The sequence below is a fragment of the Chaetomium fimeti genome (genome assembly GCF_033439085.1).
Source record: "Chaetomium fimeti strain CBS 168.71 chromosome Unknown B0H64scaffold_2, whole genome shotgun sequence".
Taxonomy (NCBI): domain Eukaryota; kingdom Fungi; phylum Ascomycota; class Sordariomycetes; order Sordariales; family Chaetomiaceae; genus Chaetomium; species Chaetomium fimeti.
In genome coordinates, this window is record NW_026944330.1 from 297,958 (window position 1) to 322,357 (window position 24,400).

Consider the following 24,400-nt stretch of genomic DNA (forward strand, 5'->3'; position numbering starts at 1 on the left):
TCTCGTGCCTCATGCAGAACAATGATGATTATAGCCACCTTGGACATGACACTTTGCTATATCGAAGAACAGATAACCTATAAGCTCTGAATAAATATGGATGTGATCCCTGTTGACTGACTTCTGCTTCGGCTTTCCCTACCCTTCACAATTTACAAGAACAGTTGGCGCCATGACGACACCGCTCGAAAACGGCTCGGAGACCAGAGTGACGCGGGAGGACGCCCTCCTGGCGATTACCCGCCTCCAGCTTTGTGCCAACGAACTCAGCGAAGCCGAGAGACAATGGCAGCCCGCAGCCACCTTGTTCGTGACTAAGTTATTTGAAAAGGCATCAAAGCTGTGCATCGACGTTGACACCATGTACGAGACCGAGCTCGACCTAGTGAAGGAGATCCAAGCTCTCGAAGCGGAACTGCGGCGGGTTGATGTTCGGCACGTGGAAATAAACCTCATGAACACACTACTCGAGCAAGAGGGGAAACTAGCTGCTGTCAGAGATATCAGCAATGCTCTTGACTGGGTGCTGTCCCCCGACCGAGAGTTCTCTGCCAACCCAACGTCCTCGAACATACCCGGCATCCGTGATTTGGAGGCCATGATCAAGCCCGGCAGGTTATCGAAGGAGGAGCTGAGAGACTTCCATTCGCAGGTACTTTCTATGGCAATCGCCATGAGTGGGAAGACCGCCTCGCTACAAGGTGATGTGAGGAACGCTAATGATGTAGCGGGGTTAGTTGGTAGTTTGTATTGGGGACCGGATGACGCGCATCTGACGGAGATGCTGTTCATGTAGTCGGGAGGTGTCCTTGTACGTAATCGCCGAGCCAGCTTTTTTCAAGATCAAGTAATCCCGCGTTCCAGCTACGAAGCTTCTGTGTCAATATGTGTCAATGCTTGCAGATTACATTTGGAGTTGTTTTTACATGGGATGCTGCGTTCTCGCTCTTTTACTACGTACATGTTTTGTACATCGCTGTGGCCATCATACACCACCCTCCCGTTCACCACCGGGGCTCGTTGCCTGCTGGCTCTCTAGGGACACGGGCCTCATTGTTGTAATATCATCTTCATGATCTCCTTGTCCTTAGCCCACGACCCCAGCGTGGTGGGCGTGGTGGTGCCAATGACGCGCCAGTCTTGTTGCGCATAGCCGTTCTTCGGGTCTATTACGCACGAGACCGCCACATGCTCCACCACGTCCATCTCCTTCTCGCTCCCCGGGATCACTCGGCCCTCGACGTCGTACACACCCTTCCGCTGCTTGCTGGAGATGGCCACTATCATCTGCCGGAGGATCGGAGCATCGCGCTCGCGGCCAAGGGGCGACAGCTTGTGCGACTTGATGGTCGGGTAGAATAGCTTGTTGGTGTACTCTACCAGCTCCCAGCTGTAGCGGCGTCCTCGGGGGCGGGCATCGATGTTCACGAGCAGGGAAACCCCGAGCTTCCTCGCGCAGGTCTTATTTATGGCGAGTCTGTCGCCAGTAGCCAGAGCTTGGAGCATGGAGCGATGAAGTGCTTTCGCAGTGGGGACGAGGGTCGACTTTTTGTACTTGAGGGCGGGCCGCTTGAAGATGCCTGGCTTGGAAGACCACCGAACTGACGTATTGAGGACGACCTCTTGCACTTTGGCAACAATCCAACTTCCTAGGAGCCGGAACTTTTGTCCTAGTGGTTTAGGAAATTGTGATAGAGGAGGAAGGATGAATGTCCCTATCGAGGGCATGTCCAGTCAGCCATTGTTTTGCCCTTTTACTCTTCGGAAGAACTGGAGGCGGAACTACGCACCTGGTAGGATCATTGAGATGGTCTCCGCCATGGCTTCGTTCATGCCACCATTCCGCATTTTTTGGTGTGATTCGACGGAGGGCGAACCTCGCTGCTCAACTCGAGGCATGCTACCCATCATGGCTTCTCGGGCGGATCTATTTGGCCTCGCCTGGGACGTGGAGAAGGATGAAGTCCACGCCAGCGGCAATCCCCTCGCTTGGAAACTTGGCCGGCTAGTGAGAAGCGGTATTGTGCTGGCCGACCCCGTCACCCTTACGGAGAGCACCTCCCGGGCACGCAGACCCAACCTTGACGACGACATGGTTGCCCAATTCAATCGCCACCTCCGTCACCCGTTACTCGTGATCCTGTCGCCGGCGTGGGGAGCCCCTGTCGAGCATGCGCCGTCGGGGCAGTATTCGTCGTGGACGTGGTCGTAGCTAGCGGGACGTGCAACAGCTCATCACGAACCGAGCGAAGCTTCAAAAAATTCCCAATGGGCCGGCAAGGGCATTGCGGGGCATTGTACAGCAGTCTAACCAATAAGCATTGTGATTTGCGTCCAGGGGTGCGCTATCAGGGAAGTCCCCGCAAAGGCAGGAGCCGCAAGAAGCACCCTTGCCAGATGGGTCCGTCCCGCCAGCAGCAGCATGCCACCTAGCAAGCCATCCATCCACCTGCAGAGCGCACCGCTCATTTCATCAACCGGCCCCGAGTTCGCCGTCTCGGCGTACCTAGGTCCTTATCAACAACACTTCCCCTCCTTCTTCTTTCCTTGACCGTCTTGGGCAGCCATTGGGATTCCGTGCTCCATGGGTGAGGAGACGAGTCTTGATGTACAACCGCGCAAAGCCAACCGCGCACCAGCCGCGGGCGGATAATCGACACAGCAGCACCCACCACGGCACCCACACCACTGCGAAAAGCCCCCCTTCCGAGTCCCGCGCCCGGGGCTCCGCTGCGGCCACGGCTCCAGCCGCCCTGGCCGTCAGACCCGGCTCCAACCATGCCGCCCACGCCCTAGGCCCCGGCTTCGGCGCCGGGAGCAGCGCAGCCACACCCACGCTCGCACTATCAGAACAAACCGCCGGCCCCGGCCCCGTACGGTCGACCCTCCTCCAACCCCGAGTTGCCGTGGCGCTGGGCGTGTCCAAGAAATGGTACCCCGCCCTCTTCCTCTGCCGCCTGGCCTCGATCGCTCCGGGCGTGCTGTTCGGCCTGCCCAACGCCCTCCGACTCCTCGCCATGCTCCACCTCATGTACCTCGACCGGGTCCTCGACGGCGGCACACTGAACAAGCTCGGCCGCGGAACTGGAGGGTCTGGGGGAACCTCCTCTCCAACATCAGGCTACGACCCGGGGTTTGAAGCGCGGCTGCGGCTGACCGAGGCGCTGCTGGCGACGATATGGGTGTGTTCTCTCCCTACCGCACCCCCAACCCCACGACCACCCCAACCAAACTAACCCGTCAACCAACCAACAACAGTGCTGCGCATCCGGCTACCTCTCCTTCTTCTTCACCGACTGCCTGATGTCGCGGTGGCTGCTGCACTACACGCCGCAGGCGACCATCGTGCGACTCTTAACAGTAGACGCCATCAACGGGTACCTGACGTCGTGGGTGCTGCACCTGACGGGCGGGTTCGAAGACCAGCGGCTGATCCTCCCGGCCTGGATCGTCATCTCCACGGTGCGTAGCCACCACCCCCCCTACCTCCCACTCTAGCCAGCGTGTGAAAACAACCGAACTGACTGCTGACTTATTCATCCCCCCAAAAAACAGACCTTGACGGTACTGTATCACATCACGCAGCGCAAGATCAACATCCGCAAGGAGACGTCCATGTCGATCAGCGTGTTTTCCATCGCCAGCTTCGTCAGCATGGTGGCGCTCCTGGTGCAGCTGGACTCGAACCGGTCCGACTACCCCGACATCCCGCTGCTCAACCTTGTCCGGCGGGTGGCCCACGAGGCCGGCAGGCTGGCCATCCGCACCATGGAGTACGGCGATATCGCGAGAGAGCTCTGAGCGTTGTTGTTTTCTGGGGTGGTTATAGGCGTTCTCTCGGCGTTGGTGTGTCCCAAGGCCACTGTGATTTATTTCTGGGATTATGAGCATCTCGCACGACATGTCACGATTGAAGCACAAACTATTTAGCAAGTTAGGGGTTACGATGAGCGGAACACATTCTGTACGTAGGCCACCAAGGTGTATGACAAACAAGCAGAATCAATGTGAATACCGTGGGCCCAAAAGTCGTCAACGAATTCCATTGCCTAAAAGTACGAGGCCTGCAGAGGCTCAACGAAGGACATGCAGGCCGCGGCCGTCCCGTCAACTAGAGCCGAAGGATCGACAATTGAGCAAATGGCCCGAAGCACCAAAAAAATATCCCACTCGACGTGCTCTCCGGTTAGGGAAGAGGAAGCCTGTCTTCCAGCTTCCGGGTATCATGTGTGTGCCGCGCGACCCTAATAATCGGCCCTCTCATCGCTCAGATATCGATCTATAAGCTTCACCTCTGTGAGTGAATCCCCGCCCCGGGCGTCCCACTTAGGGTCCCGGGCCGCTGAGCAGCGGCACAACAGACATGCCCGTTTAGAAGCCGTGGATCTATTGAGCGGTTAGCGTGACTTCGTAAACAAAGGTGGGTTCGATCGATGACGCGTACCTTGATGGTCTTCTCGTCGAGACCGAGACCGGCGTCCTCGTTAACGAGGAAGTCTTTGATCTTGAGGCGCTGGTCGCCCTGGAGCTGGATCACCTCTCCCAGGCCCTTGGACTCGGTGTCGCTGATGATGGTGCCATTGCAGGCTGAGCGGCGGTTAGCGTCTAAACATTCAACCGTCGGGTTGGGCTGCGAAACATACCGAACTCTTTCTTGATGACCTTGAGAATCTTCTTGCGGTCGAACTTGGCGGGTATACCTTGAACGGTGGTCAAGGTCTTACGTCCATTACGCTCTGTGGAACACTTGTCAGTCTCGAGCCTTCTGATACTGCCGTTGATCGTGGCGTTGAGCCGATAGTCACGCGACAGCAGGGCGGCGGTGGGGTATCGGGAGCAACATACGCTGAATGCGAATATGGATATATTCTTGGGTTTGAGTGGTCTGTCCCGAGTCCTCGTCGGCTTCGGCGAAGGGGTCTAAGGAGGAAGCAGGATCAGCGATTGTGTGTCTGGGGTGAACGGGCCCGCTCGAAGCTGAGTCGATGTCGTCGTGGCGAAATGGGAGTGTTTGGTTCCACCAGGGCCACCGTATCCATCGACAGTGTCACGTCGTCAAGGCCGTTGCAACCGCAACAGCAAAGAACGACGCGTTCACGGAAAACGAGATTGATATCACGTACCGCGGCTCTTGAGATTCTGGATCTCGGTTTCGCCTGACATAAACTCGGAGTTTTTGGGGTGAACTTGGGAGAAGGTTTGTATTTGAAGGTGGGAGTGAGCGACCGACGACTGTAGTAGTGTCTCGCTAATCGGATGTGTTGATTGTTGAGTCGGTGGTAGTTTGAGAAAGGTTGCGGAGGGAGACGGGGTCCTTTTAAGCTTCGGTTGCTCAGAAAGTGATGCTTGTTGTGGATGGCAAAGTGGTTGGAAGAGGGAAGTCGGTGGAAAACAAGAGGTGAGGGGGAAGACCAGGATATGTGGGGTCCTTTGGGGGGCTGATTGTTCAAAAAGGCCAAGCACAGCCTGAGGCATGAACGAGTGACCACTCAGACTGCTGATCTTCGGTGGCGGTACCGGTCGAGTCTTCCATCCGAGCATTCCCATCAGAATGCGCCTTTGGCTGCCTCTTCAGTACCTTGGAGGTACCCGCCAAAAAAGTGCGTCACCCGGCTACAGCGCACCTGACGTTCGGGTGGCCATCCTCAGGTTGTGCTTTCTCCTTGTCATGGATACCTGTGTGCTTGTCATTTGACAGCGATGTGCTCGGTTGTCATTTAATAGCGGTGTACTGTCATTGATAGCGAGGTGCCTAATAATAACGGCGCCTGCTGCGAGGGTTCAACGCTTATCTTGCAGCTCATTTGGCTGCATCATTACTCTTTCCTGCCCATATTTCCTCACTGTGACTCAATATGTTTATCAGGTCCCCTTCCAGACATGAAATATCGGCCAGAGCGGGCCAGAGACCACGGGCCGGAGCCCATGGCCCCGGCAGCGGGGAGTCAGCGAGATCCGGGGCTCAGTTACGTTACAATACCGGCAGTTCACCCTGACATTGAACATGGTCTTTGCACTCGCGCTTATCCCACGGCCGAGAAACACTGTGTATGCTTTTGAAATTCTCGAAGGGTTGGATGAGTCAATGAGTATATTGCTAAGTGCACGTGAATTAAAGACTCTTGAAAGGTACCTGCGTGTCTCCGTAGATAAATGCAATGACCTTGAAGCCGTGTATCGCGCGGTATCGAATTACCAGGTACCGCATTCGAGACACCCCACCACAACCCGTTTTTGCCCCTTGCATCGCCCTGGCCGTCGCCATCGTGGCCCCGATTTCGCCTCTTGCGGCCCATCGCAGATCCCGAACCCGAAGAATGGGGTTCGAGCCGGAAGAGCTGGCGGTCGACAGCCCGGCCATCGTTGTCGAGAAGGCGAGTTGCAATGAAAGTGCGACGAGTGCACATGAAGAGGAAACGGCCAACTGGCGACCCTTATTCCGCCACCCATGCGAATTCGGTCCAGCTATGTTTGGCGATGTCTTGGTCAACCTGATCCAAAACCCGAACATCAACTCCTCCTGGCTCTTCCGCGCCGATATCCTTTATGACTCAGCCGAGCCTCAGGAATGCGCCGCACCATCCGAAGCCAGGGACACGTTCACTTTCAACACCCCCAATCCTTCGTTTGTCGGCTTCGGGCTCCAACGATGCATCGTCCGAAGACTCATCCCCAGGAACACGCTCCGCGACAACCCCCTGGACCAAACATGCCTCATCTATGAGAGCGTCCCCAGCTCCGAGGGTGATGTGGCTTCCGTTGAGAAAGCTCTCGTTGTCTATCTTCCACATGTCTCGGTAGCGTCCGAGATGCCCTTCTATCACCCGATAGTTCGGGGTATAGCCTTCCTGCACGAGTGGGACGCCGCGGAGTCCCGCGGGTGCATCTCCATCTCGTACCTCTTCTTCAGCCAAGAAGACCGTTCTGTTGTGCGGCTCACGAGGACCGCCCTGCGCCTGCTCGAGGTCATCCACAAGCACGGCAAAGGCCGGCTCGAGGGCTACCAGAAGAGGGTGCACCACGACCAGCTGCTGCCCCAGGCGCGCGTGCAGGATACCTACACCCGCCTCAAGCAGAAGTATGCGCGCGGCCTGATCGAGAGCTGGGCCGAGAGCACCGATCCCGAGAAGCATGTCTTTGAGGATCTCTGCATCGCGGCCTTTCTGGTCGAGCTGTGGGCCGACATGTACGGCCGAGGGCCCTTTCCTGGTTTTGTTGACATTGGCTGTGGCAACGGTCTCTTGGTTTACATCTTGAACCAAGAAGGTTTTGTGGGATGGGGCTTCGATGCCCGCTCCCGCAAGTCGTGGGCTACATACAACACCAAGCTGGACACCCCCGCGGGTGAAGAGGACACTCTGCGGGAACTCGTCTTGCTACCGCCTCCGGTCAGCAGAAATGGGCTTTCTAGGCTCTCGGGCGAGGATTTTAATGAGAATCGCATCCATGACGGGCGCTTTCCCAAAGGCACCTTTATCATCTCCAACCATGCCGACGAGCTCACGCCGTGGACGCCCATCATCGCGGCCATCTCGGAGTGTCCTTTCATTGCAATCCCCTGCTGTAGTCACAACCTCGCCGGGGAGAGATACCGTGCGCCAGCGCCCAAGGACAAAACCAAGGCGGACTCGGCGTACTCGTCGCTAGTTGCGTGGGTGGAAGGCATTGCAACGGACTGCGGCTGGGACGTCGAGCAGGAGATGTTGCGGATCCCAAGCACCCGCAACGCAGCACTGATCGGCCGCAAGCGTTCCGCCAACGCCTCAGACCCGGACATCCAAGCCATCGTGGAACAGTATGGGGGCACAGCTGGGTACTTGGAGAGCGTGATCAAGCTGGCCGCGTCTACGGCATCAGAGAGCAGACACTGAAAACGAGCAGTGAGCAGTAATATCAACGCTGTTTCAAATTCAGGCTTCTCAGTCCAAGTCAGGCACCGGGAGGTGATCCACCAGCTTAAGGTTAAGGCCCAGCTTCTGCAGCGCCTCGGTGGCCAGCTGGTCCCTGAGCTTTTCCGTCTCTTCCTGGGTCGCCAGCACGAAGTCGTGCTTCAGCAGCCAGGTCCCCTCCTCGACGCCGTACTCCTCGGCCGTCGCCTCGTCGACCTTGTCGAGGTCGATCACCAAGCTCTGCTTGACACCGAAGACGGCATCAGACGTCTCGTAGGGATCGCCGCGGAGATACAGCGCGCTGTCAAAATCAAATCAAAGTCAGCTTTCATGCACCGCGCATAACAACCACCAACAGAGGACCAGACTGACGTGACCAAGCGATCCCACCCATCCTTGCCAAACATGAAATGCACGTGGGCGGGCCGCCAGCAGTGGCGCTTCAGCAGCTGCAGCAACCTGCCGACGGGCCCGTCGTGGGGGATGGGGTAGCTGACGGGCTTGAGGCCGCGGAAGCAGAAGCGGCCTTGGTCGTCGGTGACCATGACGCAGCGCTCGCTGGGGGCGTCGCGGTCGGCGTGCTGGACGTCGTAGTGGCCCGAGCTGTCGGTCTCCCAGATGTCGACGGTGACGCCGGGGACGGGCTGGCCGCGGGCGTCCTTGACCGTGCACACGGCCAGCATGGGCTCGCCCGCCGGGTCCGACGTCATGCTCGCCCCGTGGGCCAGCACCGGCGCGTCGTGCGTGTGGAAGGGCCCCAGCACCGACCCCTCGGTCCCGCCGGCCGGCGTCGGGTGGTTGATGTTGTCCACCAGCAGCGACAGGCCCAGCACGTCCGAGAGGAGGATGAATTCCTGCCGTGTATCAGCATCACATCACATCACATCCCATCCCAACACAACCTCCCCCACCCCACCTCCCCACTCCCCACCAGGAAGCCCAAACACACAAACACACACACACACAACAAAACACATACATTGCGCACGTCACTACAAATCTTCCCGCACGCAATCAGGAACTCGATCGCGGCCGTCCACTCGGCCGTGCTCAGGCGGGTCTCGCGCGCAAAGTCGTGCAGGTGGGTGACCAGGCGCGCCATCAGGTAGGTCAGGCGGGCGTCGGCGCTCTGCGAGTTGATGCGCACCGTGTTGGGCGTGATGTTGTCGATGGTCAGGTCCAGCAGCGGCGGGCCCGCCTGTCCCGTCTGCCGGGGTTGGGAGGGGGTTTCGCCGCTCATTGTTGTGTGGTGTTGGGTAGTGGTGGTGGTGTATGTTGGGGAGTTGGTGGGAGGTGGGTGACGGTGGCGAGGTTGTTGGTTGTTGGTGAGAGTTGGTGGCGGTTTGGCTTGTTTGTGGTGGCTTGCCTGGCTGACGGAGTGCGAATGAAACTAGAGAATAGCCGTGAAAGTTAAAGACTGATGAAGGGTTTTGTTGTGTGTATAGCTGTGGAATTTGTCGATATTTGTAAGGCCTGATCAATCGCTGATGAACTCGACGTGTAAACCGGACTAGCAACGGTGGGACTCCAGAACGATCCCGTCGATGGGGTTGGCGGTATTCGTATGTTTGACTAACAAGTTAAACGAGTGACTCGGACAAGGAAAATAGCACCCGGCCGATGCTCCAGTCGGATTTGCCCCCAAATGATATTCGACTGGTCTCACTCACGACACAGTACGAGGATCAACGTTAGCTCGATCGAGAAGTCTCGTCCGTTCACGGCTGAGCCTGGCAGAGAGAGGCAAGGAAGGTGACAGTTCCAAACGGGTGGGTTGATCCCTGGGGTGGTGGGGTGCACAGCAGGGGGGGTGGATTGGGGGAAGGAGGGGAGGGGTTTCGGGAGTTGAGGCGGGTGGGACGGCTGCTTGTGGAGGGGAATGGAGCCCCGAGGGGGGAATGCAGGGACGGACGCCCACATGCACGGCGCAGGCCAGGTTTAGTGCCGATCCGGAGGAACCATGTTCTTCCTCACGTCGACCGGCGGGAGGGAAACCCCTTTCCGGATATCGAACCCGGGTTCATGGAGGATGTTGGCTCTCAAAAGAGTGAGACATGCCTCGCATACCTCGGCCATTTTACCCAACTGAGGAGAAAAGAACAAACATATCCAATTATCCAATTATCCCATTACAACAACTTAGTTACCCAGGATCTAACAGGAGCTAAGCAAGACAAGGCAACCCACCACACCCTCAACACAAACAACAACCAACAACCAACAAAACCGATCTATCACTCCGGCGGCTCCGGCGCCTCAGGCAATGCCGTCGGCGGCCTCCTCCCATCCCCATGCGAGGAGAAACTCTCCCTCGACAGCCTCCACGAGGCGGAGGAGACACTCGACGACCTGCTAACCGACGACGGCGCAACCAAGCTGCCCCTGCTACTCCGCGGAGGCTTGCCGCCGCCGCCGCCGCCACCACCACCACCCAAATCCCCCCACGACGACGACGCGTCGCAGTCCGTCACCACACACGTGAGGCCGCTGAGCCGGTCCGTGAGGATCTCGCTGTCCGGCCGCCCACACCCAAGCGACGACTGCCGCTGCTGCTGCCCCCTGAAGTCCTGCGACGACCATGACTGGCGGTAGGGCCGCGCCGCCCGTGGCAGGCTCCCCGTGCTCAGCCGCGGGTTCACGCTGCCGGCTCGGCTGTGGCTGTGGCTGCCGCGGCTGCTGCGGCGGGCGCGGAGCTGGTTCTCGGTGGAGCTGTCGTCGTCGGGGGTCGTCGGGTTGAGCTCGAGGGCGGCGGCGGCCGTTTCTTCGTCCTCGTCCTCGATTTTGGGGCGGCGCTGGATGGAGAGGACTGAAAAGCCCCGTGTTGGGGCGGGTGCGGGTGCGGGTGCGGGAGACTCCGTGTCGTGGTCGAAGAGAGTCTCGCGCGCCTTCGTCTCCATGTCGGTGAAGTAGCGCACGCGGACGGGTTCCAGCCAGTCCGGGTCCATGACCTCGCGGTTTCGCATGAGGGATAGGAAGGAGGAGATCGCGCTGAGGATGATTAATATCAACAAGGCGGCCACGGTCAGGGCCTGGATCACTATGATGGCGATTCCGAAGGCGGCTGCTTGTGAACGGTCGGTGTTGGACTCGGGAAGGAAGGCAGTGGAGATTCCCGTGGTGATGATCTTGCAGATGCTGAGTATCCAGACCCCCATAACCGTGTTTCGAACTCCCTCGAATGGGGCCAGGCTGGCAGCAACGATAAAGTTCAGGATGTCAACCACCAACACGCCGTAGATCTGCGCGTGGGGACTCTGCCAGCCGCCTCCCAGCAACGCCGCGCGGCAGAACAAGTACCCGAGGTGGTATGCTAGAAACCACCATCGCGTGCGGCGATACCTTGCGGTGAGCCAGCCGAACTTTGAGATGAAAGCTTTGTCCTGGTGAACGCTAGGCTGGGTAGGGTCTTCGGCATGACCTACTCGGAAAAACGGGATGATAAATATCGGCCGAACCTCTAGGTTATGTCTCTTGACTTTGCTGTCCCAGATGAGTGCCAGACCGGGGATTCCTCCAAGCATCTTCTTGTGGTAGCAAACGACCCGGTCGGAACTGACTTCGAGTTTGCTGTCCCGAGTGCGAGTTTTGTAACCGATCGCACCCAGGGCAGTGATTCCGAACAAGACGAGTACAAAGGCTACCGCGGCAATGGCGACAGGTCCGATGGCTTGCCGCATGGTAAACTGCAACATCGAGAGCGTCATAATAACGAAGAAGGCGATAATGAGCGTCCGTTGCAGGGCATGGCCCAGGTAACCAGTCCAGTGGCCTCGGAAGTAAGCCAGTCGGTCCTCTTCGATCCTTTTCGCAGAGACCAGGGCCTCAAGCAAGCCCTTGAAGCCTGTAATGGCCAAGACAACCAAGCCGATAGCTATCAAAAACCAGATCAACCCGACCATGAATAGGTCAGCAGTAGGGAGGTTGATAGCTGACAAGATCGCAGGGAAACCTGTCCAAGTGCCCGGCAGGGGTAAGCCAGGTGCCACAGGACTACCAGACCACGTGTAATCACTGAAGAAGCTGGAGTTAAAGGCCGTCCCCTGGCCAGCCCCGTCCGATATCTCTTCGGCCAAGGCTCTCGCATATGTCCTCGACGGTAATCCACTTCCAACCTCCGCCGCGCCGCCAGCCACCCCCGTGAATGCGTTGATGCACCGCACCATCGCCGGCGCGTAGATGAGACCCGCAGACCAGGCAAAGTTGGACCACCAGGCGACCAGCACCGGCGGCCAGTCGACGGCCAGCGCCCCCGAGAAGAAGACGGTCTGCAGGGTCTCGAACACGACCAGCACCGAGAGCGAGTGGGCGTGGTGCATCCGCATGTGCGGTACGCTGATGCCGTACGCGGCCGTCAGGAAGGAGGCGAGCATGGCTACTAGCGTGAGAGCGCCGAGGACGGGGGCGATTACGTCGGGGTGGGAGAGGGTTCTGCCGTTTGTTAGGGCTGCTTGGACGCACCCGATTTCGTTTTTGTTGGGGGGGTTGGTGTAGATCTGCAGCTTCGCTGAACCCTCGTAGTCTGGGAGGTTGAAGGGGAATTGGGATAGGTCTCCTATCGACTGGGCAGCCATCGGGAGTACCGTGCTGGCTGTTATGGGGGCAGAGCTCAGGGGACAGAGACTGGGCATGTTAGCGTCAACCTCACCGTTCTGCAATCGGGATGGTATCGGACTCACCTGGTCATGTTGAGGTTGCATGGATCAACAGTCATGTTAAAGCGGGTTGCGCCATCTGGGAAGTAAACATTAGCCCCTGAATGCGGCACTGGTAGTGTAACTCAGCCTTACATCCGTCGATGGATAGGTGCACTGCAGACCGTTAGCATAGCTCATTCGTAAAACGTCTTCAGCATGCTTACACATAACAAACTCATTCTGGACGTTGCTAGTGCCGTCGAGGTGGAAGGCAAGAGTCTTGTTGCCGGCATCGTAGGCGACATCGAACCTGGTCAGGGCGACCAGGCTCTCGCCGGCCAGACAATCACCGAAGTCGCCAGTGTACAGCGGAGGCGGCATTGATCTATTATCTTTCAGCGTCTTGATTTCGCTGTGGGAACCGCGTAGAGAGGGAGCATACCTAGTAACCTTGCGAGCTTGACTCGGAGTGCCTAGGAGCAAGCAGAGTAGGAGTGAGATGGCTAGGTGGAGGCTGCTCCGTGGTGCCATGGTAACGGAACCGGAGCTTAGCAAGTTCTGAGGCTTAAGTCGAAGATAAACCCCCCACACCGTAGCTGTCAGGCGGTTCGGTGTCCTAGTGGCCACGCGGCCAGCAGTGGCATTGCCAAGATGCGGAGGACGTTGTCTGTCAGTTAACGCAGACAAAGGTTATGTGAGAACACGATGGCCGTGAAGAGGGTGAAGGGTGATTGCCTCTCTGGGAGACGAGGGTCCTTGCGTGGCCCCGTCTACCAGAGCTTAGAGAGACTGATATCAGTTCGGTTCGGACGTGTTTTGGTGCTTGCGGTTGCGGGTAGACCGGTGGAGATGCCTTAGCTGGCTGGGGTGAGTGGCGGGAGTTGAGTGCGTGTTGATGCAGTCCAATATCAAGTATCTCACTGAGTCTGAGTGAGGTGGGAATCGTCGGTCAGTCGGCAACGACCACCCAGGTTCCTAGTCTTGACAAACTCTCCAGCACTTTCTCACTGTTCTCGCCTAAAAGCCACGAACTTGGGAAAAAGGATACAGAATACAAGTTCTAAATCAACCTCTCCAGCAGCCCATAACTGAGATCTCCTGAGAAGAAGTGAAGCACCCCACCAGTTCATTTTCCCCGGGACGGGGTCCCGGTGGCTCGTGTTCTTGATCCCATGGTCAATAGATCATCGGCTTGGCGAGATGGCCCTCATGTTCGAAGACGAGTTTGAGTCACGGTTGGCCATGACGAGTGTATGGCCCCATCGACACCAACCGTGCCCTAGTTGTGGGAGGTTTAAACCTGGTTTTATGTCGTGTTGAACTTTGTTGCTTCTGTTGGGTAGGCTTTCTGGACCTTGTCAGTTACTCTTGTCAACAGCCGCAGTGACAAGAAGGGAGGAGGGTGGTTCCCCAATTGGTGTCTTAACCCCTGCCGCCACGGGGCGGTCCGCCGAGGAAATCACCCGCTTGGTGTTGACAGGGTTAATGTTGATCATCTTTAAATAACGTTTAAGCCTCATCTCACGTTCGGAGGCTTCGGAACGAGAAAGCAGTGGACACTACGAACTTACACAATTTATACATCTGTACATACACAGATTCCGGTTTAAGTTACTTCAACCCCCCCATCCCCATCCCCCGGCAGGGCAACCACTGCTCTGAGATGTTCAAGACGGAACTCATGTCACAACTTTCCAAAGCTCATAGTTATACCCAAATCAACTTGTGCTCATTATGCCATGGGCAAAGTTCCCCAGTACCTAAGTAGAGACCAGTCCACGGTAAAAAAGCCAAGAGCATCCCCAGAAAAGCAGGTATCGCAAACGCCTCGCCTTGCCATGTCATCGCCAACAAGGACAGGTATACCGATGAAAAGAAAACCAGTATTGAAACTCGCGCTACACAGGGCCCATCTCCATTCCATTGCCTAACCATAAGTCATCGTGATATTTCCATCCCATCCCACCCCATCCCATCCCATCTCACCCCATCCCATCCCATCTAGCACACTCCCTTCGATCCCTCTCCAACGACCCACCCCCATCTCCCCGTTCACTACTCACTGCTCATCCTCCTCCTCAATCGGCGCCGGCGTAGCCCTCTCCCGCCGCCTCTTCGGCCTCCTCAACCTATTACTACTAACCTGACTAGCCGAGTCATCCGGCGCCAACTCACTAATATCATCCCCGCCCCACTCGCTATCCGCACCATCCACGCTCTCCTCATCCGCCCAAGCAGGGCGGTCATACACGCCACTCGACCCCGAAAGCGGGAGGACGTCGATGCCGCGGCCGCCGGGCCCGATGGCGCCGCCGCGGCGCTGCTGCAGGCTCATCTGGAGGGCGGCGCCGCGGCGGCGCAGGCCGTCGCGCACGGCCATGGCGCGGTCGTGCAGCTTCTCGAAGGCGTCCTCGAGCGCCTCCATGCCGCTGAAGATCTCGCGCTCGAGCTCCGCCAGCGTCGCCACCTCGACCTCCTCGTCGTGCGTGACGGCGCCGCCAGCACCGCGCGGGGACGGGTAGCTGGATGATGCGGCGGAAACGCCGCTGATGAAGGAGGCGGGCGTGGGCCCGCGCGAGAAGGAGCCGAAGGGCGTGGTGGTGCGCGACAGCGGCCGCCCCGCGGGGCTCATCATGCGCGAGGGCGGCGGGAAGATGCCGCTGGCCGGGGTGGCCATGCGCGAGACGCTCTCGCCGACGCCGATGCCGTCGTCTTCGGCGCCCGACCAGAGGAAGCCGTCGAAGCGGCCCGACGTGAGGATCTCCCACTCGGAGACGCTGATGTCGGAGATGGTGTAGAGGAGGTCGTGGACGGTCTGGTACTTGACGAGGAACACGGCCGTTTCCGCGTCGCGGGGCGTCTGGTGGAGGCGGTACAGTCTCTGCAGCGACAGCCCGGACTTGACGATGAAGTCGTTGCGGGGTCGGCGGACCGGGGTCGGGGCGCGCACGGCAGTTTGTACCTCCCGCGCGCCTGCGAGGAGGGCGTTGAAATAGGGCCGGTCTTCTTGCTCAAGGTTGGTGAGAATAGCGAAGGCGAGCGTCTCGTCGTCAACGTCCTGCGGTGGCGGCGCGGCTGTCTTCTCGCAGCCCGTCATCCACCTGTCGACTGCTGCCCGGACCCGTTTCGTCTGGCGGAGGTAATGTTCCCTAAATTCCTCGGCAATGTCCGGATCCATCTTGACCGGTGATGACGGCCGGGGCGGCACATCCGCTAGGTCCTCAACCGCCTTTGTGCTTAGCAGGGAGAAGTCGAACGGCGGCCACGGCGGTAATTCTACTCTCCCGCTAACGCGCTCGAGCACCTCTCCCCATCCCAGTCCCCTGCGAGGCAGAGCCGACTTCTCACACATGAGACAGGGGCAACCGTCCGGAGAGAGGTCGCGAGAGAAGACGTTCTCTAGCCGGTCCAGCAGTCGCCGGGCGACGGTCCTATGCCCGGTAGCCACGGCGATAGAACCGTGGCCCGAAAGTACTGTCTGGTATTGGTTGAGGAGGTTCACGAACGGCGCGAAGAGCGTATCGGCACCCTGGAGTGGCGGGTTGGACGGCCGCGTACCGTTTTGCCGCGGTAGGACGGACAGGAAAGTCCTGGGAACTGGTTGTGGCAGGCCACCGTTTTGCATGAGATAGTCTACTCGTGGCACTTCTTGGAGGTTGAGCGCAGGAGGCGGGGGCGGGGGCGGAGGGGGAGGAGGAGGGCCTGGCATAAACGGGGTCGCCGAAGGCGTGGGAACGTCGGATGTTGAGTAGTGATGCTTCTCTTCCGGCATCATAGGTGGTGGCGGTGGGAATTGGGGTGGTGTGTGCGTTGGAGTCCTCGGGGAGACATCTATTACTGATTCGGGCGAGTAGTCGGCCATCTCAGTGGGCGCCGGTCGAGCTATGGACCCGTTACGCCGTGGGAGGGCTGTTGAAGTAGAGCCTGGCTCAACGGTCGATGCGTCGGTTATCTCCGACGTTGGTGCTGTAGGGTCTTCATGGTGAGGGACCCTGACCGAGGGGGCCGGCCGCATAACGAAGGTTGCCTGGCTCGACACCTTCGAAATTCTCGACTTGGGTTCATGCTTGGACGTCGACCTCGAAACCCAGGAGCCCCCCCTGGACGAGGGCGTTGTATCCGGAGCGTCTGCTTCCTTCACCGATACTGGCGTCTCGGGCCTCTTTCTTTGGCCTGATAAGTCGGTCTCGGGGGGTGATGGCGGGCGGTCATCCTGGCGGGTTTCCTGCCGTGCTGTTGAGGCCTTCCGGGCAATGGGAGGCGAGCCGACCGACTTGGAACGGCGCATCTCGCTGCCGCCAAGATCCGTGGTATCTGGTGTGAGCGGGTCGGACCGCCGGGGACCAGACGAGGGGAGGTCTTCCTTGCTGTGGGGGGCCTCCTTGCTGTGTTCCTTACTGAGTTGCGGGTACGGGGTACTCCCTCGCTCGCTCCCCATGCCCCTCCCTAGCTCCGGCACCAGGTCCACCATGGACCTGGAGGCCACCGACTTGTCATCCAACTCATCCTTGTCCATGTCCCTCGTCCTGTGTCGTCGGTGAGATCGAGAGTGCGAATCGCTGTCGGTCGGCCTCAGCTTGGAAGATCGTGAGGAGCGGTGGGAAAGGTGCTGATAGCGGAGGGCGGACGACAAGAGCGAGTCCTTGTCCCGGTCGCTATCGCGGTCCCTATCTCTGTCCCTGTCTCTATCTCTGTCTCTGTCTCTGTCCTTGTCTCTTCTCCGGTCCTTGTCCCGTTCTCTTTCTCTGTCTCGATCCTTATCCCTCTCTCGGTCGCGTTCTCCTCTGTCTTTGCGCTCGGATTTGGATCGGTGTGGCTTGTCGCGCGGGCGATCGTCGACAACATCGACATCGCGATCTTTAGAGGACGGCATGATGAACCATGTCAGGGTGTGTCGCCCGCCTTAAGGACGGGGAATTGCGGCTGCGATTACCGGAGGCAGCTGTAACGGGAATCCTGGGTTGCGGCGCAGGACCGGGAGGGAGATGTTGGCCGACGTTGGTCGGCGTGGTTACTTTCGTTAATGCTGCTGCTGAGGTACCGAGTGGGAACCAACCAGGGCCCTGTATCACCTCTCGACCTTTCAAGGCGCCACGACGATATTCCCCGATGCAGGAGAGCTAACTCGGCTGTGGAAATGGCGAAATAGCAAACTGTCGGAAGCTTGAACTGACTGGGTCGTGCCTAAAACCGATCGGTTCCTCCCAAGTCTCTGCCCTGCCTGGTATTGGGCGGTGATGCCCATCATTGGGCCGCTCAGTGTGATTCGGCCTGGCGTTTAAGACAGTGTGAATACTGTGCATCCGACCGCTCGTAACAGCTTGACGCCTTTATTTAGGAGGGAAACGAACAGCACAGTGCGTACATTGCTAAGCTACCGAAATGATCACTGTCTGATGTGTTCGGCTGTCGCTGCTTCAATCCCTTGAAATTCCATTTAATCCTGAGCGGAAACTGCTCGATGGACTTGATCCCTCAACCGATACCGCCGCCGTGTGAGACGTCCCTCGACAGAAGCGAAGCACAACGAGAAGCCCCGCGGTATCACAGTACAACCGCAGTTAATATGAACTGTTACCCCTGCCCGAACATGTGTTCCTCGGTTTTCGTCCGAAACTTGAGAGCAACGAGGGGTTAAAGCTCGATTGGGTGGGTACAGGGACCGACCCGAACTCCTCACTTGCCCGCAATCCCCAAATGCAACCTCCACGTCTCGACGCGCTGGCTGCCCGCAGGATGCGGGAAAGGCGCCCAATAGTCTTGCGTCTTACAGCCGCCAACCGAGAATAGAAACCACGAGCACAGCGCATGAGTCTTCGTGTCGGCTTCGCTTGCAGACTTGCAAGGGGGGGACGTCTTTGAAGCCCGTAGTGGAATTGAAACCTGGTTTGAACTCTTCTCGCATGCTAACTATCTACTTGTATGGCACGCTCTTAAAGCTTGCAGCAACTATGCCGCTTGCTTGCCGGCTCTATCGATTCCGAAAGCAGCCAAAACTCCATCCTCCGCCATCCTCTCGCTTCACGATTCGAAGAGGGTCCCAGCCGCCGGAGCGGAGGGAAGCCTTGATGAGGATCACACTCCCCCGCTTGCCGCGGGTCGAGTACCCTGGCGTTTAACTCGACATCGACCGGTCAGCCGCTCTAAAACCTATCGAGGAGACCCTGGCTCTCGAGGAGCAGGATGATCTGGTGCACGATGGACCGCACAGACTGGGTCTCGCAGTCGACGACGAGGTTCGGCTTGGCAGGAGCCTCGTACGGGTCGTCGACGCCGGTGAACCCCTTGATCTCGCCCGCGCGAGCCTTCTTGTAGATGCCCCTCTTGTCCGTCTTCTCGCAGTACTCGAGCGAGGTCGCGACGTGCACGAGGTAAAAGTCGCCGTACTTCTCCACCAGCTCGCGGGCGGACTGCCTCGCCTGCTCGAAGGGGGCGATCGGCGCGGCGATGACGGCAGCGCCGGACCTCGTCAGCTCCGAGGCCACAAAGCCGATGCGGGCAATGTTCTTGTCGCGGTCCTCGCGGCTGAAGCCGAGCTCGGAAGAGAGCTCGTGGCGGACAGTCTCGCCGAGGAACATGGACACGGAGCGGCCGCCCTGCTGGTTCAGCGTGACCTGGAGCGCTCTCGCGATCTGGTCCTTGCCGCTGTTCTGGTAACCCGTCAGGAAGACGGTGAAGCCCTGCTGCGACCGCGGCGGGTGCGACTCCCTGAGCACCTTGACGACCTCGGGGTACGAGAACCACTCGGGGATCTCACGGCCGCTCCTCAGCCGCGAGCGCAGCTCTGTGCCGGAGATGTTGAGCGTCCGGACGCCCTGGGGGATCTGGTCGACGGGGGCGTACTCGTCGCTGTCGGGGAGGTACGTCATCATCTGGAAGGGAACCACCTCGATACCGAGCTCGTCGCGGTATTTCTCGACGGCGTACTGGGCATCGTAAGGGCCGTAGAAATCGACCCCCTTGCTGTTCTTGCCGGGGCCGGCGTGGTCGCGGCCGACGATGAAGTGCGTGGCACCGTGGTTCTTGCGGATGATGGCGTGCCAGATGGCCTCGCGAGGGCCACCCATGCGCATGGCGAGGGGAAGCAGGCCGAGGACGGCCATGCCGTTGGGGTATCTGGGCAGGAGAGCCTTGTACACGCGGACGCGGGTGAAGTGGTCGATGTCACCGGGCTTCGTCAGGCCGACGACGGGGTGGATGAGGACGTTGGCGTGGTGGGACCGAGCAGCGCGGACTGTCAGCTCTCTGTGGGCGCGGTGCATGGGGTTCCGGGTTTGGAAGGCGACGACCTTGGCCCAGCCGAGCTTGTCGAAGTGAGCACGAAGCTCAGAAGGAGTATCTTAACACCGGTTAGCATCTTTCTCTCTCTCTCTCTCTCTATCCCGAGCCCACTCGCGCCCAGAACGGGGGGGCCACTCACAGCGCAGCTCGACAAAGTCATAGTGCTGCAGCCTGTTGACAGCCTCGAGCTTGCCGCCCACGTAGAAGTCCTTGGCGGTCTTGAAGAGGTAGCGGACCGCCGGGTGTTCCTCGTCGCCTCCAAAGACCTCCTTGGCTTCCAACGCCCTATTTCGCACGTGTCAGTCTTTGTGTCACCCCCAACCTTGCCATTCTGCCACGCAATGACGCGACCCTTGGCAAGTCTTGGAAAACGGCGAGGGAGCGACGGGGCTTACTTGTCGGGCTTGTAAACGTCCTCGATGGTGAGGATGGCCAGGTTACGATCGTCGCGGAAATCGCGCAGCGTTATCCTGGCGCCGGCCTTGAGGGAGAGCTCGTCGATCGTCGCCTGGTCCACGTCCAGGGTGATGGGCATGCTGAAAAGCGCGCCACTGGCGAGGCGGTTCTCCTTGACGACTCTGGGAGAGGCACATGTCAGTCTCAGCACCCTTTGGGAGGGCCAATTGCCCGTTTCTTTGGTTGAACATACCCATTGTAGTCCTCCTCGGTCATGAAACCTGCATTTTGGGGACCGTCCGTTAGCTTTGGCGTCTCTCGCACGCGAATCGAGGTCGTGAAGGAGGACAATGGCGGGGTTCATTTGAGCCCCACCATCGATAACCGCGCAGCCTGCGCTGCACGCTGCAACCGCGGGGTTTCATGTTTTTTGGACGAACCTTCGAGCGGCGAGAAACCACCATTGAGCAGCAATTCGAGATCGCAGAGCTGACGCTCGCTGAGGAGCAGCGCCTGGAGGGTCTCTGCCTCGGCGGCAAGCTCGGCATGGCGAGGCAGGTCTCTCGCGATCAGGTCCTTGAGGACGCCGCCGTGGGGAGAGTTGGCCATCTTGTTGGATTGGTCGGTTCCTGATCGAGGGGTACCGGAGCCGGGCTAGACGAGACGAAAGACGGCAATTCCACGAATTGTCGCAACGGGGTATGGAGCAGTGGGAGGAAGAGATGGAGTGGAGAGTTCTGACAGACAAACTTGCCGGTCAAGGCCAGATAGATACCTTATATATCTGTTGCAGATTTGCCGCGTTTCCGTCTCCGCGGGTACCCCAGGTGCCCAGGGCTCCGTTTACAAGCAGGTGATGGGTAAGTGAGCGGACCGAAACGACTGCGACTTGGCCGGCAGCGACCCCCCCGGTAGCGGCGCTCGCCTTTGATTATGGATGTACTCCTTACATAAGGGGAGTATTTGTCGCATTCCCCTGTGGCGATTCGTAATCCACGGACAACAGGAGATCCCCGTGGTTCCCCAGTCTGACGGGACATGCGCGTCTCTTACATGGGCCCAAACGAGAAAACGAATGGAACGCTCGCAACTATGTACATCGTCACATATCCCGAGCCCCCTTCCGAGCCTCTTCCCGAGCGGCAGGCACATCAGGCACATGCAGCAGGCGGGCTAAAAGGTGACCTTTTTTGCCTCTATGCCAGACCGGCGATCCATCGGAGAGGGGTCCGCCTGGAGCATCGAGGGGCCTTTACTCGACTCATCCTCGACGGCGGGAGAATGGTGAAAACCTGAGACCGGCCCTGTTCAAGGTTTCTTAGCTCCGATGACGTGCTCGGGCAAGGACCACCACGCGTGGCTGCCGCCCACTCACTGCCGCTCAATCGGCCGTTGTCAATGTGGGCCCAATCAACCAACCACAACGCAACAGCTTACAGGATCAGGGAAAACGTCAAAACCCGCAGAATGCTCTTGCCGTTGATGAGCGATAAAAGCCGCGATGAGACGGTCGTTCATACCAGTTATTGGAGCCGACCTCACGGAAGTCGGGCTGGCCGACTGACCGACTGACCAGGAGTAGAATGCGAGCTGCCCAATCTCTTGCCGGATTGCAACGGCACCCGGATGCCCGACAATGGTTCGGCATCGGGGTCGGCTTTGGGGGTTAGGGTTATGGCCCATGCACCCATGTTATTGAACCCCTGGATGCTGATGGTGTGGTTCACCAACATCGCTCACGGAGAGTTCTCTTTCCGTGGAGTGCGTGGTCAAGAACTCTCCGCTGTCATACCCTTACAAGGAACTAAACGAATCAAACCCAAGGCATCAAGGAATCCTGAATTACCCATCCCAGACATCCCCGCACAGCAAGAGCATGTCCTCGAGCTAATCTGGGGAGAATCAATAAAAGAACAGAAAGGGAGAGAGAACGGCAGTGAAAGGAGCTGTCCTGTATATTAAACCCAAACAAATTAAAAGATAAACAACCGAAAGGATAAGTAAGGTAGCAACCGAATACAGTTGAGTCGAGAAGTAACCCTCCACAGGCCCACCTACCCCAACCACGACGACAACACCCCCTCCCCCGTCAACACTCACAACCAACCTCCCACCTCTCAACCTCCCACCTCTCAACCCCCCACCTCTCAACCTCCCACCTCTCAACCTCCCACCTCTCAACCTCCCACCTCTCAACCTCCCCCCTCTCAACCTCCCACCTCCGAAGCCCTCACCACAACACCGCCTCCCAACACCCAATAACAACAACACTTCATAACCCCAACCCCCTTACCTTTCCCACTACCCCCATCACGACGACCCCCAACCGCCCCCGTCGCGCCCCTTTTCAGAACCGTGGTGATGATGGTCCAGCGTGCCCTCGCCCGAGTTGAGCGGGTTAGGCAGCCCACCGGGCGGAGCCGGGGCCGGGGCCGAAGACCCGGTGGGTTCGGCGCCGCTGCTGCTGCTGCTACGGGGAGGGCTCTCCGTGTTGGTTGTGCTCTGCTGCGGTTGTGACGCGGTCGGGCTTGGTTGCGAGGTGGTTGGGCTGGACGGGGTTGTTTGGAGTGTTGATGAAGGTGGTGGTGGTTGTGGGCTGGGTTCGGGAGTGATGCTTGTGCTGCTGCTGCTCTCTGGGGCGGTTTCTAACCGGTCGGGGGTTAGCCACCTAGTGCTGGGTTCAAGTTGTTTGCCAAAGGGGTGCAGGGAGATAGGGGGGCTGTCGTACCGCTCACACTGCTGCTACTGTCGACCACCGCCGCCGTGCTGGAGGTGTTGTTCGCCGGCGCACCGGCCTGTGAGGAGGCCCGCGTCACCGTGCGCAGCGTCGTCTCGCTGCATGTCGATGGGAAGGAAGTCCAGGCGGATACGGTGTCTTCTTCGCACGAGGTTGAGCTCTCGCTCAAGGGAGCCGTCGCTGCTTCTTCGCAGCTTGTTGAAGTGCCCGCTGAAGTCGCCGATGGTGCAGACACGGTCTCTCTACAGGATGTCGTCTCAATGGCATGGGTAGACTGCGTGGTCTCACCTGTGCAAGTGGTATCTAGGGGAACGCTCGCCGTGCTGCTCTGGGATGGGGCTAGAGGCGACGGGACGGTCTCACCAGAGGTGCAGCTCGTCGAGGCTGTTTCGCTGCCCGAAGAACTCGACGGCGAGTGTGTCCCGGCGGTGATACCGTCCAGAGCGCTGGTCGACTGGCCTGCGGTTCCTAATGCTGTAAGGGATACCTCGACTGGTCTGGTTCCAGTTGGGCCCACACTTACCACGGTTGAGTTGGGGAGTGGGAAAGGTGCCAGACTCGACAGAACCGATGATGAGGCCGGGGATCCAGTACCCGTCTTGGGCGACGACGTAAAGCCCACAGTCCCACCGCTACCAGTTGGCGAAGGGGTGCTAGAATTCGATAGCGGGAACGGTATGCTGCCAGTTGAGACAGCAGGAACACTGCCGGTGCCCCGCACCCCCGAGCTCAAAGGCACAGAAGTTCCTATCCACGAAGACTGCGCTGTAACTCCACTGGCGACAGTCTGGTTCGTGAGGGGGTATGGAGCGGGGGAGCTCTTGGAAACGGCCGGCGCCGTCGAGACTCCGGTTCCAGATCCGGCAATGGATGATGTCCTTGTCGTGTTCGGGAACGGGAACGGCGCAAGACTAGAACCTGTGACAAGGCTTGTGGGTGTTGTGAGGCTGCCACCGGTAGGAGAGCCCAAGGTGCTCGAATTTGAGGGGGGAAAGGGAGCAGAAGCTGAGGAAGTACCGGAAGACCCGATCAATGTATCTGTGACGGAGGATGAGAGAGGCGTGCTGGAGGACCTTCTGCCGCCGGTGACCGGGCTAGAACTACCCAAAGGTGAGGGCACTAGGGTTGCCTTAGAGACCTCAGACGATGTTAGCCCAGTGTCACTGACAGTTGGGCCGGCCGTCGGTCCCCTCGCAAGTGAAGAGTTGCTGGGAGAGAACGGTGGTGTTTGTATCGACGTCTGTGAGCTCCCGGGCGGCCACTGCACGCTCGTACCTACCGAAGCCGCTCCCGTTGACCTAGGCAGACTTGTCGAATTGGAGAACGGGAACGGCGCAGAGTTTGACCCGGTCCCTGGAACCCGAGTGCCGGATGCCGGGACGCCAGTGCCGCTCCCAGGTACCGAAGTAGGGCTTGTTCCTGTAGGACCAACCTGAACCGTTGCGTTGCTAAACGGGAATGGT

At 58.9% G+C, this 24,400-nt stretch overlaps 11 protein-coding genes across 11 annotated transcripts; 4 read left to right on the forward strand and 7 right to left on the reverse strand.

The window, feature by feature from the left end:
- Positions 1 to 172: 172 nt before the first annotated feature.
- On the forward strand, positions 173 to 776 carry B0H64DRAFT_370735 (uncharacterized protein; the record flags this gene model as incomplete). The annotated part of the gene is made up of 2 exons (XM_062802102.1): positions 173 to 701; positions 745 to 776. 2 exons carry the CDS (start codon positions 173 to 175, stop codon positions 774 to 776), a joined length of 561 nt encoding a protein of 186 aa, XP_062661722.1.
- A 98-nt stretch (positions 777 to 874) lies between these two features.
- B0H64DRAFT_384444 (uncharacterized protein) lies at positions 875 to 2,288 on the reverse strand. The gene is made up of 2 exons (XM_062803003.1): positions 1,791 to 2,288; positions 875 to 1,715 (listed from the first exon to the last, which is right to left on the reverse strand). The coding sequence occupies exons 1-2, from the start codon at positions 2,092 to 2,094 to the stop codon at positions 1,051 to 1,053; spliced, it is 969 nt and encodes a 322-aa protein (XP_062661723.1). The 5' UTR covers positions 2,095 to 2,288; the 3' UTR covers positions 875 to 1,050.
- Positions 2,289 to 2,396: 108 nt separating this feature from the next.
- On the forward strand, positions 2,397 to 3,944 carry B0H64DRAFT_68438 (N-glycosylation protein-domain-containing protein). The gene is made up of 3 exons (XM_062808615.1): positions 2,397 to 3,182; positions 3,259 to 3,462; positions 3,556 to 3,944. The coding sequence occupies exons 1-3, from the start codon at positions 2,607 to 2,609 to the stop codon at positions 3,799 to 3,801; spliced, it is 1,026 nt and encodes a 341-aa protein (XP_062661724.1). The 5' UTR covers positions 2,397 to 2,606; the 3' UTR covers positions 3,802 to 3,944.
- Positions 3,945 to 4,029: 85 nt separating this feature from the next.
- B0H64DRAFT_384451 (translation initiation factor SUI1) lies at positions 4,030 to 5,403 on the reverse strand. Its single transcript, XM_062803004.1, has 5 exons — positions 5,124 to 5,403; positions 4,846 to 4,920; positions 4,644 to 4,736; positions 4,445 to 4,587; positions 4,030 to 4,386 (listed from the first exon to the last, which is right to left on the reverse strand). The coding sequence occupies exons 1-5, from the start codon at positions 5,161 to 5,163 to the stop codon at positions 4,372 to 4,374; spliced, it is 366 nt and encodes a 121-aa protein (XP_062661725.1). The 5' UTR covers positions 5,164 to 5,403; the 3' UTR covers positions 4,030 to 4,371.
- A 601-nt stretch (positions 5,404 to 6,004) lies between these two features.
- Positions 6,005 to 8,227, forward strand: B0H64DRAFT_453433 (uncharacterized protein; the record flags this gene model as incomplete). The annotated part of the gene is made up of 2 exons (XM_062807240.1): positions 6,005 to 6,081; positions 6,200 to 8,227. The coding sequence occupies 2 exons, from the start codon at positions 6,005 to 6,007 to the stop codon at positions 7,869 to 7,871; spliced, it is 1,749 nt and encodes a 582-aa protein (XP_062661726.1). The 3' UTR covers positions 7,872 to 8,227.
- B0H64DRAFT_68481 (Intradiol ring-cleavage dioxygenase) lies at positions 7,896 to 9,340 on the reverse strand. Its single transcript, XM_062808616.1, has 3 exons — positions 8,851 to 9,340; positions 8,262 to 8,743; positions 7,896 to 8,190 (listed from the first exon to the last, which is right to left on the reverse strand). Exons 1-3 carry the CDS (start codon positions 9,127 to 9,129, stop codon positions 7,920 to 7,922), a joined length of 1,032 nt encoding a protein of 343 aa, XP_062661727.1. The 5' UTR covers positions 9,130 to 9,340; the 3' UTR covers positions 7,896 to 7,919.
- A 373-nt stretch (positions 9,341 to 9,713) lies between these two features.
- On the reverse strand, positions 9,714 to 13,054 carry B0H64DRAFT_353677 (uncharacterized protein; the record flags this gene model as incomplete). Its single annotated transcript, XM_062801514.1, has 4 exons — positions 9,714 to 12,560; positions 12,655 to 12,697; positions 12,748 to 12,908; positions 12,966 to 13,054. The coding sequence occupies 4 exons, from the start codon at positions 13,052 to 13,054 to the stop codon at positions 10,124 to 10,126; spliced, it is 2,730 nt and encodes a 909-aa protein (XP_062661728.1). The 3' UTR covers positions 9,714 to 10,123.
- A 1,012-nt stretch (positions 13,055 to 14,066) lies between these two features.
- Positions 14,067 to 14,497, reverse strand: B0H64DRAFT_384461 (uncharacterized protein). Its single transcript, XM_062803005.1, has one exon. It carries the CDS (start codon positions 14,456 to 14,458, stop codon positions 14,231 to 14,233), a length of 228 nt encoding a protein of 75 aa, XP_062661729.1. The 5' UTR covers positions 14,459 to 14,497; the 3' UTR covers positions 14,067 to 14,230.
- A 22-nt stretch (positions 14,498 to 14,519) lies between these two features.
- Positions 14,520 to 17,714, reverse strand: B0H64DRAFT_384462 (uncharacterized protein). Its single transcript, XM_062803006.1, has 2 exons — positions 14,898 to 17,714; positions 14,520 to 14,843 (listed from the first exon to the last, which is right to left on the reverse strand). Exons 1-2 carry the CDS (start codon positions 17,394 to 17,396, stop codon positions 14,583 to 14,585), a joined length of 2,760 nt encoding a protein of 919 aa, XP_062661730.1. The 5' UTR covers positions 17,397 to 17,714; the 3' UTR covers positions 14,520 to 14,582.
- A 785-nt stretch (positions 17,715 to 18,499) lies between these two features.
- B0H64DRAFT_68513 (uncharacterized protein) lies at positions 18,500 to 20,926 on the reverse strand. The gene is made up of 5 exons (XM_062808617.1): positions 20,641 to 20,926; positions 20,454 to 20,481; positions 20,200 to 20,382; positions 19,944 to 20,089; positions 18,500 to 19,862 (listed from the first exon to the last, which is right to left on the reverse strand). The coding sequence occupies exons 1-5, from the start codon at positions 20,807 to 20,809 to the stop codon at positions 18,667 to 18,669; spliced, it is 1,722 nt and encodes a 573-aa protein (XP_062661731.1). The 5' UTR covers positions 20,810 to 20,926; the 3' UTR covers positions 18,500 to 18,666.
- A 558-nt stretch (positions 20,927 to 21,484) lies between these two features.
- On the forward strand, positions 21,485 to 24,373 carry B0H64DRAFT_471544 (uncharacterized protein; the record flags this gene model as incomplete). The annotated part of the gene is made up of 2 exons (XM_062807885.1): positions 21,485 to 21,961; positions 22,865 to 24,373. The coding sequence occupies exons 1-2, from the start codon at positions 21,827 to 21,829 to the stop codon at positions 24,371 to 24,373; spliced, it is 1,644 nt and encodes a 547-aa protein (XP_062661732.1). The 5' UTR covers positions 21,485 to 21,826.
- Between the last annotated feature and the right edge of the window lie 27 nt (positions 24,374 to 24,400).

Coding starts and splice junctions, on each gene's coding strand:
- B0H64DRAFT_384444 (XM_062803003.1), bottom strand. CDS start 2,094: ATGTCGTCGTCAAGGTTGGGTCTGCGTGCCCGGGAGGTGCTCTCCGTA. Junction 1,716..1,790: donor CATCTCAATGATCCTACCAG/GTGCGTAGTTCC, acceptor TGCCCTCGATAG/GGACATTCATCCTTCCTCCT.
- B0H64DRAFT_68438 (XM_062808615.1), top strand. CDS start 2,607: ATGTACAACCGCGCAAAGCCAACCGCGCACCAGCCGCGGGCGGATAAT. Junction 3,183..3,258: donor CGCTGCTGGCGACGATATGG/GTGTGTTCTCTC, acceptor AACCAACAACAG/TGCTGCGCATCCGGCTACCT. Junction 3,463..3,555: donor CCTGGATCGTCATCTCCACG/GTGCGTAGCCAC, acceptor CCCAAAAAACAG/ACCTTGACGGTACTGTATCA.
- B0H64DRAFT_384451 (XM_062803004.1), bottom strand. CDS start 5,163: ATGTCAGGCGAAACCGAGATCCAGAATCTCAAGAGCCGCG. Junction 4,737..4,845: donor TATCCATATTCGCATTCAGC/GTATGTTGCTCC, acceptor AGTGTTCCACAG/AGCGTAATGGACGTAAGACC. Junction 4,588..4,643: donor GGTCATCAAGAAAGAGTTCG/GTATGTTTCGCA, acceptor ACCGCCGCTCAG/CCTGCAATGGCACCATCATC.
- B0H64DRAFT_68481 (XM_062808616.1), bottom strand. CDS start 9,129: ATGAGCGGCGAAACCCCCTCCCAACCCCGGCAGACGGGACAGGCGGGC. Junction 8,744..8,850: donor ATGTATGTGTTTTGTTGTGT/GTGTGTGTGTTT, acceptor GATACACGGCAG/GAATTCATCCTCCTCTCGGA. Junction 8,191..8,261: donor GGGTGGGATCGCTTGGTCAC/GTCAGTCTGGTC, acceptor TGATTTTGACAG/CGCGCTGTATCTCCGCGGCG.
- B0H64DRAFT_384461 (XM_062803005.1), bottom strand. CDS start 14,458: ATGGTTAGGCAATGGAATGGAGATGGGCCCTGTGTAGCGCGAGTTTCA.
- B0H64DRAFT_384462 (XM_062803006.1), bottom strand. CDS start 17,396: ATGCCGTCCTCTAAAGATCGCGATGTCGATGTTGTCGACGATCGCCCG. Junction 14,844..14,897: donor TGCACGACCGCGCCATGGCC/GTGCGCGACGGC, acceptor AGCCTGCAGCAG/CGCCGCGGCGGCGCCATCGG.
- B0H64DRAFT_68513 (XM_062808617.1), bottom strand. CDS start 20,809: ATGGCCAACTCTCCCCACGGCGGCGTCCTCAAGGACCTGATCGCGAGA. Junction 20,482..20,640: donor TGGTTTCTCGCCGCTCGAAG/GTTCGTCCAAAA, acceptor CCCAAAATGCAG/GTTTCATGACCGAGGAGGAC. Junction 20,090..20,199: donor GACGTTTACAAGCCCGACAA/GTAAGCCCCGTC, acceptor CGTGCGAAATAG/GGCGTTGGAAGCCAAGGAGG.